The sequence below is a fragment of the Panthera pardus genome, unplaced genomic scaffold (genome assembly GCF_024362965.1).
Source record: "Panthera pardus isolate Hobbes unplaced genomic scaffold, ASM2436296v1 HiC_scaffold_8, whole genome shotgun sequence".
NCBI lineage: Eukaryota > Metazoa > Chordata > Mammalia > Carnivora > Felidae > Panthera > Panthera pardus.
Genome location: NW_026527013.1, coordinates 64,966,278 through 64,982,235, shown reverse-complemented (window position 1 = coordinate 64,982,235; position 15,958 = coordinate 64,966,278). Strand labels below are relative to the sequence as shown.

Here is a 15,958-nt window from a genome sequence, read left to right as displayed (position 1 = left end):
AGTGGAACTCACCGACTTGTGTTTGTATAAAGAATCCTGGAGCCCCGAGGCTTGGCGAGAGATGTGATGTCTCCAAAGGGGTTGTCAACATCATCGGCATTTGTAGACTGCACACAACCCCTGTTTGCGTGACAAGAAAAGAAAACGTGTGTTTCTTCATAAGAAAAACAGAAGAAGAGGTAAACAGTGCCCTAACATTCAAAGGGAATCTTATTTGCTAAAATCGGTGAAAAACTGAAACAACAACAACAGCAACAATAATAATAATAACCATGATGATAGAACAATTTGCCTTAAAAAACTAAGAAAAGAGATTTCCTCTTTTACAGAGTAACACCTGCCAGGCTCTCGTGATCTGAAGTTTGGGCCAGAGTGAGAGGAACAGGTGGGTTGTGTTCTTGTGCAAAGAAAGAAGCTGTTTGTGCAGCCCAGGGAGGCTCCTTCACCAGAGGCTGGCCCCAGGGGGCAAGGCAGGGACCGGCATCCGCCAGAACCAACCGGGCTCCTGTTGGAGATGGGAACCTGGGCAGGTGCCCGGGAATCCGGGGCGCCCAGCCATGTGCCTTCAGGGCCCTGAGACAAGGCGGAGGTGCTGTCAGCCAGAGGGCGTAGTGTCCTTGTCCCATTGCTGGGGCCACTAGTTGGAAAGAGTAGTCAGCTCCATCGTAGGGCAGAAGAGGCAACAGTAATGGCAGCAGCAAGGGCAAAGATTAAAGGCCCAGGACCTCCATTTTCTTGGATTTACTCTGTTCCAAGGCACCATGACCTGAAGGTTTATGCTCCTCCTGTATTCCTGTGTTGAAATCCTAATGTCCAAAGGTGACGGGAGCAGGAGGTGTGAGGAGCTCAGGTCACGAGGGCGAAGCCATCGGGAGTGGGATTAGGGGGCCCACACAGCCCTACTACTGTGAGGACACGGTGAGAAGTCTTGCGACTTCTCCATGGAGAGCCACATTTAAACTCAGAAGAAAAAGGAGACACATTTTCCCGTACTTAGTGTTAGGGAGCACGTCGTATCTTCCGCATCGAGTATAAAAGCCTTTCTGGTTGACAACACCCAATATTAGGAGCATCCAGGGTATTTTACTTCATAAAATAACCAATTTGGGGAAACAGAAAAAATGCCGCTCCCCCTTTCTTTCTTTTATCATAATCTTTAACAAATCTGTGATGAAAGTCCTGACATTAAGCAGGCTCTGGGCTGGCAAAACGTTAGAACTCTGTTCGAAAGTATAAATTGTCTTAAACAATAAATTACAGACATGACTGAGCTGAAAGCAATTACAATTTAGATGTAAATCTAGTAATTTTTAAAACATTAAGAAACGGTATCACTTACGTATAAAGAGGGATGTATTTGCTTCTGGAACTTGGGCTCACACTTAGAGAAAGAGAAAATGTGCACAATGGAATTAGTGATGTTCACTTAATAAGCATCCAAGGGTTACAGTATTTCTCTTATTGATACCTCCTGGGATTTAATCTCTTTGGAGATACCTCCTGGGAATTAACCTCTAAAAGTTTGTAATGTAGGGGCACCTGGGCGGCTCAGTCAGGTAAGCATCCGACTCGGGATTTTGGCTCAAGTCATGATTCCACAGTTGTGAGTTCAAACCCCATGTTGGGTTCTGTGTTGGCAGTGTGGAGTCTGCTTGGGATTCTCTCTCTCCCTCTCGGCCCCTCCCTAGCTCTCTCTCTCTCTCTCTCTCTCTTTCAAAGTAAATAAATAAACTTAAAATAAAATAAAATAAAATAACATAAAATAAAATAACATAAAATAAGATAAAATAAAATAAAATAAAATAAAATAAAATAAAATAATAACAGAAAAGTTTGCAATGGTAAACAGAGGTGATTTAAAGATGTAGTTTTAAGTGAAAAGCCAAAGCAGGATAAACTGACTCCAAGTGTCATGGACACACATGTCTTTGCTTGCTCTCTTTTTTTTTTTTTTTAATTTTTTTCAATCTTTATTTTTGAGAGAGAGAGACAACATGTGAGCAGGGGAGGAGCAGAGAGAGAGGGAGACACAGAATCCGAAGCAGGCTCCAGGCTCTGAGCTGTCAGCACAGAGCCCGACGCGGGGCTTGAACCCACGAACCGTGAGATCATGACCTGAGCCGAAGTCGGACGCCCAACCGACTGAGCCACCCAGGCGCCCCTTTGGTTGCTCTCTTTAGCCCTATTTCAGAGGCTCCCCTCTTGGGTTACCCCCACCCCCTATTTTTTAAGGAGGCTTCACGCTTAGCACAGAGCCCAACATGGGGCTTCAGCTCATGACCCTGAGATCAATGCCTGAGCTGAGATCAAGAGTCAGACACTTAACCGCTTAACCGACTGAGCCACCCAGGCGCCCCCTAGGTTTCCCTTTTGCTGCACACCTCCTTAGTGATTGGTGGGGCAATATTTGGCAAAGCCCCTGGTTTGCTGAGACACAGAATCTTCACGTTGAGTGGATCCTACTGACCATCCAGTCTAATCCTCCATGGTGGAGATGAAACGGCCATAGCACGGAGTTCAGTGACTTGCACAAGATCCCCGTTATTTACAGCCTCACAAGGAACTCCAGGTCTGTTTTGTATTTTCCCCACACCCACCCCAGAATCAGCCATTTCTCCAAGGGTCTCACAATTTCTTTGATCGGAGAATGGTGATTCAAAGCCAGCATGTGGGTGCTAGATATGGTTGTGGCTGCTGGGGTGTCCCTGCTCCCAGGTCCTCTGAGCGGACAGAGCTAGGGATGGGTGGATGTGTAGGAGTCTGTGTATACCCGCATATTTATGTCTATTTCTGTATCTGCTATCTGTGTTAAAGTAAACGTGAGTTCACAGGATACGTCCTGATCATCTCTTAGCCTTTCTCCCCTACTTACCCGTATTTCCTCCTGACAGCGTGAAAATTGCCTCCTGTTACCCACCAAAAGTTTCATTTTGTTCAACCCTATATGTCAGAAGTATGAGAATCACCAACCCACTTCCCTGCGGGAACACACCCTGCGGGTACACACGTACCACCTGGAGTATAGCGCTTATATGCCATGCATTCCTTTTGTCTTTAGCCTTACATTTTTCGGTCAAAATACTATTTCCAAATTTACTAGGGCCCAGCCTTTTTTAAGACCACCCAGTTTTGCCCCCATCCACTCAAGTGTAGTCATGTCATTTATTTGTAGCACAGATTCATTTGTCACAATCTGCATTCCATCCTGGATTCCCCCAGCACCCTGGGCAGGAATGTATGTAGATACGTATCAGTGTTTCCATGTACGTACTTAGTTCACGTTGCCTTCAGTAAACTTTGTTCTTTGTGGTGGTTAGTTCTCTGGGTTTCACAAACACAAGAGTCATGTGGCCACCATCACAGAACCATACAGAACAGTTCATGACCCTAAATGTTCCCCTTATAGGCTCTCCATGCACATCCCTTTCCCCCTTCCCAACTCCTGGCCGCCATTTTTCTATCCCCTTCCTGTGGTTTTGCCTTTTCTAAATGTCATATAAATGGAGTCATACAATATGTGACCTTCTCAGTGTGGCTATTTTCACTGAGCAAAATGCATTTAAGATTCACACACACCGGGGCGCCTGGGTGGCTCAGTCGGTTGAGTTCAACTCAGGTCATGATCTCTTGGTCCATGAGTTCGAGCCCGACGTCGGGCTCTGTGCCGACAGCTCGGAGCCTGGAGCCTCGTTCAGATTCTGTGTCTCCCTCTCTCTGGCCCTCCCTTGCTTGTGCTCTGTCTCTGTCTTATAACTCTCTCTCTATTAAGAACAAATAAACATTAAAATATTGGTTGTATACTCATGTATATGTTTATCCAGTGTATACTTTTCCACTGGCCTGTTGAAAGATACCTTTGTTGTTTCTAGGTTTTGGCACTATGAGCATAGCCGCAGAAACATTCCCATACAGGTTTTAGTGTGGGACCCTCAGTGCAACCTTTGCATAGACGAAGGTTGCAGGATGAGCGGCATTCTTGAAAGTTCAGAGATGTGGCCTACCGACTAAGACATAAAGCTTTTCATTCATCGGATGGTTTCTTATTTAAAAAATGCAATGATTCATACAAACCGGAATACAAATTTTTATCATCTGCGTGAGTGATCTGCCATTTCACCACATGATGTAAATAAGATGCTAATAAGGTATTTTTGTTAGAGCTCATGTAATGTAAGAACGGGTACCAATGCCTTCCATCTTTATTCTTTTAAAAGATATTTGAATATGATCACCAGCAACATCAGCTTGCTTTGTTTTCGAGAGTCTTATATTTTTTGAGTGTCATACTCTTTTTTAAAAAAATGACTGCCGTTCAACATATACACTGGAATTTATTTTTTATATTGGGATGTTTTACACATTGGCAAAACATATTTTAAACGATCCTTATCAAGAAAATTACACATTATTTTTAGAATACGGCTCGGCAAAATCTAAGTTTGCTGACAAGACAACATTTTTCTCAATATTGTCACTATTTGTAACAGTAGACGTGGCAGTTCAACTCGATTATAATTTGGCACATTTTCACCTCATCTTTTTTTTTTTTACTGATATAAAAATTCATTTTTAAAGGACAATTTATTTTTAAATAGTTGTGGTATATTTCATAGTCTAAATTTTAAGGAGGTGTAAGAAAAGGCAGACAGGTATCGCTGAGCAACTGAGACAGATTTGGGTTCTCTTTCCTGTCCCAGAGATGGAAGTCTGAGGTCTCTGGAATATTCTCCAGAGGATATGCCCCTCAGCCCCTCTCTCACCCGTGGGCTGGAGCACCAGACATATTTTTTTTTAATTTTTTTAAATGTTTATTTATTTTTGAGACAGAAAGAGACAGAGCATGATCAGAGGAGGGGCAGAGAGAGAGGAAGACACAGAATCTGAAGCAGGCTCCAGGCTCTGAGCTGTCAGCACAGAGCCCAACACGGGGCTCGAACTCGCAGACCACAAGATCAAGACCTGAGCCGAAGTCGGACGCTCAACCGACTGAGCCACCCAGGCGCCCCATGGAGCACCAGATATATTAATGACAAAGATGTTTTAGTGAAAAATTTAGTAACGAGATCATGAGGAGATAAAACTTACAAAGTCACTGGCTTGATGGGTACCAAGAAAGATCTTGTTTGAAATCTGTCCCAGAGTCCACCAACCATCTAAAATGGGCATCAAAATGAAGGACATAGTTAATGAACAAGTTACCGTAAATTCTCGTATATAATCTCCAGCACTCTTAACAGTCCCCAGCGCATCAATGGTAAGCCCCAGGCTCCCAACAGAACGCACTCCCCAAGCATCCTTAACACTTTGGGGGTTTGCCCCAGAGCCCCTCTGGTCTCTGCTCTGCTCTCAGACCCACAGTTTCCTGGTTTGTTTTTCCACAGCTGGAATCTGCCTCATCCAACTCCTTTGGATTAAAGTCCTGACAAAGGTCTCATTTTTTTGTTTTTGACATTTTAATTTATTTTTGAAAGAGAGAGAGATAGAGCATGAGTGGGGAGGGGGCAGAGAGAGAGAGAGAGAGAGACACAGAATCTGAAGCAGGCTCCAGGCTCCAGGCTCCGAGCTGTCAGCACAGAGCCCGATGGGGGGGCTCGAACCCCCAAACTGTGAGATCGTGACCTGAGCCAGAGTCGGATGTTTAACCAACCAAGCCACCCATGTGCCCCAGAAAAGGTCTCATTTTTGTTTTCATCCCAGAGATTATGTTTCACTTGGATCCACCTAGGTTCACTCTCTGCAGCCCCAGGCTGGTCTCCCCTTTTCAGTCCTGCCCAGACCCTGAGCTTTGAACCTCATCTTGCCGGGGAGAACTTCCGATCCTGGTATGATTAATTAAATGCCAAAGATACGTTGAAAAAGTGACCAATTTTCAAAAGATGTAAAAATATTTTAAAGTAGGTGAGAGATTCTTAAAAACAGCCGTAAGAGGGGCGCCTGGGTGGCGCAGTCGGTTAAGCGTCCGACTTCAGCCAGGTCACGATCTTGCGGTCCGTGAGTCCGTGAGTTCGAGCCCCGCGTCAGGCTCTGGGCTGATGGCTCGGAGCCTGGAGCCTGTTTCCGATTCTGTGTCTCCCTCTCTCTCTGCCCCTCCCCCGCTCATGCTGTGTCTCTCTCTGTCCCAAAAATAAATAAAAAACGTTGAAAAAAAAAATATTAAAAAAACAAAAACAAAAAAAAAAAAAACAGCCGTAAGAATCAAGGCACGTGCGAATCCCGTGCCGAGACTTTATATTATGGTAGCCATGTTTTTCCTCTCTCGCTGCCATTTTTCTCTATAAAAGCCAAAAAAGTTTTTCAAAATAATGTGGGCTTCTCACCCTGTGGTTCATGAACCTCTTAAGAGCCCCTGGTTAGAACCGTATGTCAATAGAATAATCTTCCTCTTTAGTGCTATGCTATTTTACATCGGAAAGAGCTACATTATGAGAGGTGGCCCCAGTGCTTGTCAGACTTCTGCAGGGTGAGGAACAGAACCAAAGGAAGAGAGGTCAATGGAAGGAGGAGCTAGATGCTTTGCAGGCACAGAGCAGGGACATCTAATCCAGGGTTGGAAAGGTAAAAGTGAGGTCCAAGATAACACCTGAAAGATTCACGGGATTTAGCCTGGAAAAAATGGAATACTGAAGGCAATGGAGCCCTGTTTGCAAAACAACATGGCGTGTTGAGGAAGAGCATGGCCCATGAGGACTCCACTGAGGTTCCGCGTAGAAAGTGACGCAGTAGAGCGCGGTGTGGGGGTGGGACTGGAGAAGCAAGAGGAACACAATGTCGGGGGGCGGGGCGGGGGGGGAAGAGGGGAGGCTGAGTGGGGGCAAATAATAGAAATGGAGACATGGCCTGTCAAGGAGTGTGGCTTTCACTTCATAAAAGTGATGCGTTGGCTCAGTTGGTTGAGCATCCAAGTCCTTGATCTCGACTGAGGTCATGATCTCACGGTTCGTGAGATCGAGCCCTGTGTCCGGCTCTGCACTGTCATGGAGTCTGCTTGGGATTCTCTCTCTCTCTCTCTCTCTCTCTCTCTCTCTCTCTCTCTCTGCCCCTCCCTCGCTTGTGCCGTGTGCTCTTTCTCTTTCTCAAAATAAATAAACTTTAGAAAAAAGTCCAACATAGACAATGTTAAAATATCAAAACAGGGAACTCAGTTCCATAAGTGTACATATTTATGCGTGCTTTCCATATTTCTTACAATAGAATGAGTATTAAAGTTTTGGACTTCAGCTTAGAAATAAATGCGTGGTTGCGAAAATGCAACTTTATATATAGGAAAAGGAATGATGCCTGTGCAATTAAGGTCCCTGATCACTGACCTGGGTTATTGCTGGTACCCCTTCATATCTTTTCCGTGTAAAGCACTGTGAAATCGGGTCAGCAGCTTTTTCCACCGTTGTTTCTTCTGGATCGAGTTTTGGTGGTAGCATCTTATCCCAAGGAACAACTTCATAAGCTCTGTGAAATTAAATAATGATATTTTATGAAAAATGCATATTGCAATTGGTATGAGTCATCGTGGTCTCATGGCAGGCAGGTAACTCTAAGGTGTCCCCCAAGATTCCTGCCCCCCAGGGGTACATATCATATATAACTACCTCCCGTCTGGCGTGGGCAGAGCGGGTAAGTATGACAAGAGATCACTCCTGCGATACTTTGTATGGCAACTTTATATGGCAAAGGGATTGTGCCCATGTGATTAAGGCCCCTAACTGGTTGACTTTGAGTGAATCCAAAGGTGGGCTTTCCTAAGTAGGTCTGACCTAAACAGGTGCCTCCTAAAAAGAGACAAGAACACATCAGACACTCTTCAGCTGTCCTTGAAGACACATCTCACGAGCCCAGCAGCTGGAACGAATGGAATTCTGCCAACAATCTCAGTGCTCCTGGGAGACAAGGATCCAGCCCCCTCTGACTCTCCAATTCTAGCCTGAGAAACCCCAAGTCTTGAACCCCGTTGGGGCACGCTTACATTCTGACCACAGTCTTATGGTCTAAAGCTGATTTATGTGTGGTCATCTGCTATACATCAGTGGAAAACCAATGCACCTATTTATATACATCTTATAGTTGACAAAAAAGAAAAATCATTTGACCTTCGCAGCAGAGCCGAAAGACCATTAACAAATAAACAAACGATGGCTTAGAGAATGGAATTTGTTTGCTCAAGGTCGCTCAGCTACTGGTGCTCGACGTCAGGATGCAAATGCAGATTATCTGCCTCTGAAGAGTGAGCCACGTTCCCGTTGTCCCACCACACCAATGGTACAAGGAGTCCAGCCATCTTAGTAAGTGCGAGGATTGTATACGTAGGATTTGGATCTAAAGGTACCATCTTTAGATGGTACTTCAAGTTTTGAAAGTTCTGCTCTTTTTGACAGATATACATGACCGATGCAGTGAAATAGAATCCAAACAAATATTTATTTGGAAATTACTATATTTCAAGCACTGTGCTAGGTGCTTGGGATAAAAGAGCAGATAAGAAACAACATACAGGGGCTCCTGGGTGGCTCAGTCGGTTAAGTGTCTGACTCCGGCTCAGGTCATGATCTCACAGTTCATGGGTTCAAGCCCCATGTCAGGCTCTGTGCTGACAGCTCAGAGCCTGGAGCCTGCTTCGGATTCTGTGTCTCCCTCTCTCTCTGCCCCTACCTGCCCCCCTCAAAAATAAATAAACATTCAAAAAAATACAATAGGGGATAAAATCAAAAGCCAGAGAGGAAATCAGAGGCCATTTAGTTGTAATCCTTCATTTTTAAGATGAGAAAATTGAGGGCCCAAAAGACTGCAGGCTGCCAAAGCCCCAGAGATGGCAGGTAGAACTGGGGATCTCACCACCGGCCCCCAGGCTGTCGACATCTTCTCCAGAGCTCTTTTCTCAACTTGCTCTATGGTTCCGGAATCCAGCTCCATATCATGTATTTCTTCTTTTTTCAATGTCAATGAAGTTTATTTGGCTTTTTTGAGTAGTGCTCTTAAAGCATCGCAGCTTGGTAAACAGTATAAATTAGTATGGTCATCTTCATTAGAACAGTCATACGAATTAGTACAGTCATTTGTTTTCTCATGAGTTGCTAAAAAGATGCAGCCTATTTTTTTTTTAACGTTTATTTTAATTTTGGGAGGCTGAGAGAGAGAGAGAGAGAATGAACGGGGGAGGGGCAGAGAGAGAGGAGACACAGAATCCGAAGCAAGCTCCGGGCTCTGAGCTGTCAGCACAGAGCCCGACACGGGGCTCAAACGCACGGACCATGAGATCATGACCTGAGCCGAAGTCAGACACTTGACCGACCAAGCCACCCAGGTGCCCCAAGATCCAGCCTATTTTAACAGGATAGATATTTTTACCACTTGGAATTAATGAAGGCTCACACACGAACAACGTTCTTTGTAAGGAAAATAAGAAGCTGTGGCCGAGATACCAATGAAAAGAACTGTGCGGAAATGAAGGTTCCCGTACTTTTTGAAGTCGTTTTACAATGGGGAGACAATGCACGTGATCTTGTTGCAAACTTGCCATACAGACTTGTAACACCCATGGTCTACACAAGCGATTCAGGCCAGGGGGCGCTGACTTCAGACAATGCGGCATCCTAATCCCAACAACGAGTTAGCAATTTTGCTGACTCATTTATCTGTTGTAGGCTGAAATAGGGGTTAGAACGAAAATCATCCCTAATTAAAAACTGGCACTGTTCACAGAAAAAAAAAAAAAAGTAGGATTTTGCCTTTGAATCTGCAAGTGTATGTTCAAATCGAATTTGCCTCTCTTCCCCCCAGCTCAGCCGCAAAACGGGCTTGAGGTAACATTCTTTACAAAGCGTTCATTTTCAACTCGATGCAAACTAAGCAAAGATGATTGAAACCCAAGCTTGCACAACGGACGGGTATCTCCCAGAACATTTCTTAGGCACAAAACACACAAGAGGAAGGGCTACTCAGTGACATTTTCATGAACAAAATAGCATCATGTTCGTCAACAAATACCCCGATGCTGCTTTCTTCTGCTAGCAAGAGTTGCAGAGAAAGAGAGAGAGAGAAAGCATGATTCTGATTTTGATCCCACGTTTCTTATATACTCTTTATATTTTTATAAGCCGCCTGGGAAAATATCCGATCATATGTATATTTCATGAGCCTGTTGGGTGCTGGGTGTGCCATCGGTAGGAAAGAAAACCACGAAGCTGGAATCTGCAGCACATCAGTGGGGTTCAGCACAGCGTCGGGAGGGAGGGGTTGGGGAGGCGGGTGGAGTGCTTTGCTGGGTGCACACACATCCTTGTCGGTTCTCCACTCTCTGTGGCCCTGCTGACTTCAAAAAGCCCACTGGGCAATTGCAATCACCCCTTCCCAGTGCTCGTCGTACTTGGCCATTTGCAGTTTCACTCCCTACACCCTTTGCGTGCCTGCCAGTTCACACCTGTCTCTAGGCCATGACCCCCCCCCCCCGCCCCGCCCCAACACACACACACACTTATTTCTCTAGCTTGGACCTTTCTCCCAAACCCTAGACCCACACACCCCACTGCCTACTTGCCTTAGCCACTTGGATGTCTCATGAACATCTTTATATTCAGCACTTCTAAAATGCGCTTCTGACCTTTCCCTCTGAACCCGCTCCCCTGCTTCCAACCGTGTTGAAGGAATGGCAATCAATCTCATGTCCATCCGGCTGCTTAGCCCAAAGCCTTGGAATTGTTCTTGACTCCTATTTCCCTGACACTCACGACCTCCAATGTGGACATTGTGTCGGCTCTACTTTTAAAACACATCCAGGAGCCAGCCATGGCTGACACCTTCCTACCACCTTCCCAACGAGCCGCCCTTACCTGACCTCTAGGGATGCCTCCCAATTCTCCCTGACCCAATCAGTTGGCTGGGGACACAGCGGCCACCATGTTGCTTTCCTGTGCAAGTCTGATCTTGCCGCTTCTCTGCTAGACCTTCACTTCCCTCACAGGTAAAGCCCTGGTGTTTACAGTTGGTTAAAATGTCGGGGCCCCTGGCTGGCTCAGTCAGTTAAGCATCCGACTTCAGCTCAGGTCATGATCTCACAGTTTGTGAGTTCGAGCCCCGCGTCAGGCTCTGTGCTGAAAGCTCAGAGCCTGGAACCTGCTTTGGATTCTGTGTCTGCCCCTCCGCTGCTCATGTTCTGTCTCTCTCTGTCTCAAAAATACATAAAAACATTAAAAATTAAAAAAAAAATGCCCCTGGACATCTGCTTCTGGGCACTCCCTGCTTTTTGCCATCTTCTCTTCCTAATGTCCCCCTTACTCTCTGTTCCAGGTACCCTAGCCCCCCTCTCTTCCCTGACCCTATGCACACTTCCGACACAGGCTTTCCAAACGGCTGTATATTCCCTCTGCCTGGAAAATGCTCGTTCCAGACATCTGCAAGTCAGTCCCTTATGTCTTCCGAGCTGCTCTCAAACCCCATCAATTAAGGAGCCCCCCCTCCCCACATCCTATTCACTACGGAAGCCTACCGTCCATACACAGGACGCTCCAGATGCTTCTTCCCATTCTACCTTTTCTCTTCTATGTTTCCACAGCCTCATCATCTTCTAGGATATGAGCTATTTATGTGTTATGTCTGTCCTTATTGTCCGTCTGCCTTTAGAATGAGGGCTCTTTGAGAGCAGAGATCTCCGTCCGCCTTATTCCCTGACGAGCCTCACAGCCTAGGGCACAGACACATCGCAAAAGCTGAATATGGTTTCTGACTGCGTAAATGAACCCCTTCAGGCTTTCTCTGCTCTTGTTTTCTATGATGCTGTACTCTTATCTCCTCCTCTCACTGACCATTTCTTTTATGTTTTGGTTTTATGCTTCTATTACCCGTAGATTTTCTTTAAGACTCTCCCTTGACCTGTTTTATTTCAGCCATCAGTGTGAGTAAATATCTGTGTCTGATGTTTTCTGAATTACTCACAGCACCCAGGACATTGTGGACACAAAGGGGGACGTGTCACAAAAGATGAAAGAAATACCTTATTTTTAATTTTAATTTTGTTATTTTAGAGAGAGAGAGTAGGGGGAGGGGCACAGGGAGAGAGAGAGAAAGAGAGAATCCCAAGCAGGCTCTGTGCTGAGCGCGGGGCCTGACTCGGGGCTTGATCCTACAACCCTGGGATCATGACCTGAGCCAAAATCAAGAGTCAGGCACTCAACCGACTGAGCCACCCAGGTGCCCCAGAAGAAATACATTTTTAAATCAAAACTCTACTGGGAAAAATGCTTACTTTTGTGTCGAGGACTTGTAAAATGAGTCCTTCGCGTTATATTTCCTGTTTGGCTGTAAAAGTGATTCTCCATCCTCCTAGAAGTTGTGAATAATAAGTGAAAGGAGATCAGATACACATGGGAATTGCTAATGTTTTCTACAACCATGCTTTCTTTTTCCCTTGTTCTCCATTTTTCTCCTTTCATAGCACCCCTTCCACAGACCAGGCTTAATGCTTCCCTACTTTCTTCAATTGTGTTGGAAACTTACTTTCTATGTATGGTCTCCTAAGTGATTAAGCTAAAATTTACAACATGTGCATTCAAGTTAATGGAAAGTCACATTTTTATGAGAAAGCTCTTGAATTTTAAATGCTGGCAAATGATGTTTTTAGCACCATGTAAATAAAACATCTTAAAAAGTCTAGGGGCGCCTGGGTGGCTCAGTCAGTTAAGCGTCTGACTTCGGCTCTGGTCATGATGCCACAATTCATGAGTTAGAGCCCAAAGCTTGCTTTGGATTCTGTGTCTCCCCCTCTCCCTGTGCCTCCCCCACTTATGCTCTGTCTGTCTCAAAAATAAACATTTAAAAAAAACTTTTTTAAGTCTTGTGTGACTTGTCTTTTAACAATAGGACATTAGCTCTGATACACTTCCCCTTTCCTACCTTTTGTCTTATTTCATTGAAATTCGTTGATTATTATAATTATTAATATTAATTTTAACTATATAATATATATTATATTATATAATATATTTTTATATAATATATATTATATATACTATCTAATATAATTATTATATTTTAATAATATATTATATATGTAATTTAATATATAATATATTATTATTATATTGTAATTGTCATTAGAATCTTTAAGTATTACTATTCATTTAAATTTTCCACAGTATTTTACCAGTGGTTCTTTGTCTACTTCTGCTTCTGGTACCCAATTTGTTCTTTCCTGGTTCCACTCTCTTTGGCTGGAGTTCAATTTTCAGTAATTCTCTCAAGGATACAAACTTCTAGCTTTGTTTCTTAACTAACTCATCCTCACTTTTTAATACTGTTCCAGGTGAGTTTAGAATTCTAGTTTAATGGCTATGATTCTTTGGTAAACTACCTACACCTCATTGGCTTCTGGATGGTTATTGTTGCTTTGGAAGTACACGGAGTATAATTGTCTGCAAGTATTCTGCGTCCCCGTCCCCACCCTCCGGCAATATTTAGGATATTCGTCTTGATTTTCCCACGGAGAAAATGTGTTTAGGAGAAGGTATATTTTTTCAGCTGGCTAAAGACTCGTTATGTTTCTTTAACCTCAGAATACATAACTTCCCCCAATTTGGACAAATCTCCATTGTTACCCAATCCATTGTTACCCAATCCATTGTTGCCAATGGATTCTCTTTATTCTCTTCTTAAGAAGTTCCCATCAGGCAAATACTAGACTTTCTCATTCTGTCTGCCATCTTTACCTTCCATGCTACCACTGTCCACTTTCCTGTTCACAACACTTCCTCCTTCCCCTATTTCTAGTCTCTGTTTAAACCTGTTTGTTGTATTTCTTTAAATTTCATTAAAGCTACATCCAGTGAGGCGCGCCTGGGTGGCTCAGTCGGTTAAGCGCCCGACTCTGGCTCAGGTCATGATCTCGCGGTCCGTGGGTTCGAGCCCCGCGTTGGGCTCTGTGCTGACAGCTCGGAGCCTGGAGCCTGTTTCAGATTCTATGTCTCCCTCTTTCTCTGACCCTCCCCTGTTCATGCTCTCTCTCTCTGTGTCTCAAAAATAAATAAACGTTAAAAAAAATTTTTTTAAAAAGCTACATCTAGTGAAATCATGTAATCGTTCTGTTGCTAGGCTGAATTCTCTCTATATATTTTTTTCATTTAGAAATTGTTTTTAATTTTAATATTTTAGTAATTTTGCTGTGGAAAATAAAATTCCATCTTAGAAGAAAGAGAAAACTCCTCAAGACCACTCTCTGGCATCTTTATTTATGTATTACAGTGGGCCAGCCAGTGAAAATCCTGGGCCTTCCATATGGCTCATGGCTTAGTCATGATATTGATAGAAGAGGGTTTAGTTGTGTCTGCCACGCTCTGGCTCAGTGAATTTTGGAGTTCTTCTGGCGCTTGTACAAGATACTCTTTGCCTCTAAAAAACACAGTTATAACTCGCATATAATGTGAGTTTGGCAGAAGACAGACTGGAGGGGCCACTGCAGTAGCATCTCCAAATATTAACATTTCGTTCCAAGCGTCCGTGCCGACACTTTGACAAATTCCATTGTGAATCACCACCAAAGGTACGAATGGCAAGTTGTGCCTGCAGATGGTTTCCACTTCGGTGCAGAAGACCCCAATACACTGTCTCCTTCCACGCAGAAGACCCACTGCCCTGGGCTCTATCTTGGCCAACGTAGAGGCTGCAATGGCCAATCCCAAACCGGCTCCCATCGTTCCCAAGGTGCCAGCAGCAAGCCTGTGACGAGGAAGGGCATTTGGAAGCACAGTGCGTCCAGCGTCCATTATATTTGCTCCTTCATGTACCACAAAACAGTCTCTGTGCACCTGTTCTTGCGCATGGGAGAAGGCTGTGTAATCACCCACAGGCAGGGATTTGGGAGAAGCTAATTCCTGTGCTATTTTGGCCCGTTGGAGGTTATACCCAGCATGGAGGAGGCAGCCCCCTATATTCCTCCATCAGACAAGACAGGCAGATTCCTTCCATCCTACATTAACACATTTCTTGGAAGCATCTTCCCTGCTCTTCATTTTTTTTTTTTTTTCCTCCCAGAGTTTTCCACCACTTGCTCTCTGGAAGACACTGCCCTGGTGTTTCTATCAAATGGTTCTAAAAGCTGTTTGGTGAACATTGGTGACTCCCAGCAAAGTCACAGCAGGCCTTACCTTATCCCCCAATTCTTCTGTACAGATATCAACCATGTGATTTCACTCACAGGTGGAATTTAAGAAGCAAAACAAACAAGCAAAGGGGGGAAAAAAGAGGCAAATCAAGAAACAGACTCTTAACTATAGAGAACATACTGATGGTTACCAGTAGGATGAATTATTACTGATTGAGTTTTGAACGTTAAGGAAATATTTTCATTCTTGACATAAACCTCCTTTGATCATAATATACTGACCTTTTTATATATCACTGGTTTTGATATGTTAATGCTTGGTAATAATTTTTGTGTCTCTGTACATGAAGAATATTAGTCTGTAATTTCCTCTTTTTTTATTTTTGTAATGTCTTTGTCTGGTTCAGAAATATTAGTTAAGTCAGACCTCTAAAACTAGTTGGAAAGTGTGCCTTCTATTTTCTGAAATAACTTACATTAGACTGATGTGATTTCTTCCTAGGATGTTGGACAAAATTCAGCAACGAAATCATCTGATTCTAGGGTTTTCAGTGTGGGAAGATTTTTGATCAGAAAAATTAAATTCCTTTAATAAATCGGGGGCATTCATTTCATAATCAATCGGGGGTGTTCCATTTTATTTAGTATCAATTTTGGTAAGTTGTATTTGTAAAGAAATTTGTTCATTTAACCTAAGATGCTAAACGAATTGGCAAACTATATAGTTTAGGATATTTTCTTATTTTGCTTTCAGGATCAGTAGTAATAAACTCTTTAATTTCCTATGTTGCTAATATGTGTTCTCTCTCTTTTTCTTGATTGTACTAATAAAATGTCTTTTATTGATCTCTTTCCTTGATCTTTCTAAAGAAACAG

General features: G+C 43.7%; 1 protein-coding gene and 1 pseudogene across 2 annotated transcripts in view; both read right to left on the bottom strand.

Moving 5' to 3' along the window:
* SPATA48 (spermatogenesis associated 48) overlaps positions 1 to 15,958 on the bottom strand; it is a 52,822-nt gene that overhangs the window by 14,996 nt on the left and 21,868 nt on the right. For both annotated transcript variants that reach the window (XM_019451000.2, XM_019450999.2), the window contains exons 3-7: positions 12,233 to 12,309; positions 7,308 to 7,446; positions 5,086 to 5,153; positions 1,340 to 1,381; positions 13 to 120 (exon numbers count right to left, since the gene is read on the bottom strand). In XM_019451000.2, coding sequence (XP_019306545.2) covers positions 13 to 120; positions 1,340 to 1,381; positions 5,086 to 5,153; positions 7,308 to 7,446; positions 12,233 to 12,309 — 434 coding nt within the window. The remainder of the gene's footprint in view (positions 1 to 12; positions 121 to 1,339; positions 1,382 to 5,085; positions 5,154 to 7,307; positions 7,447 to 12,232; positions 12,310 to 15,958) is intronic.
* Positions 14,211 to 15,232, bottom strand: LOC109267867 (2-hydroxyacyl-CoA lyase 1-like; annotated as a pseudogene).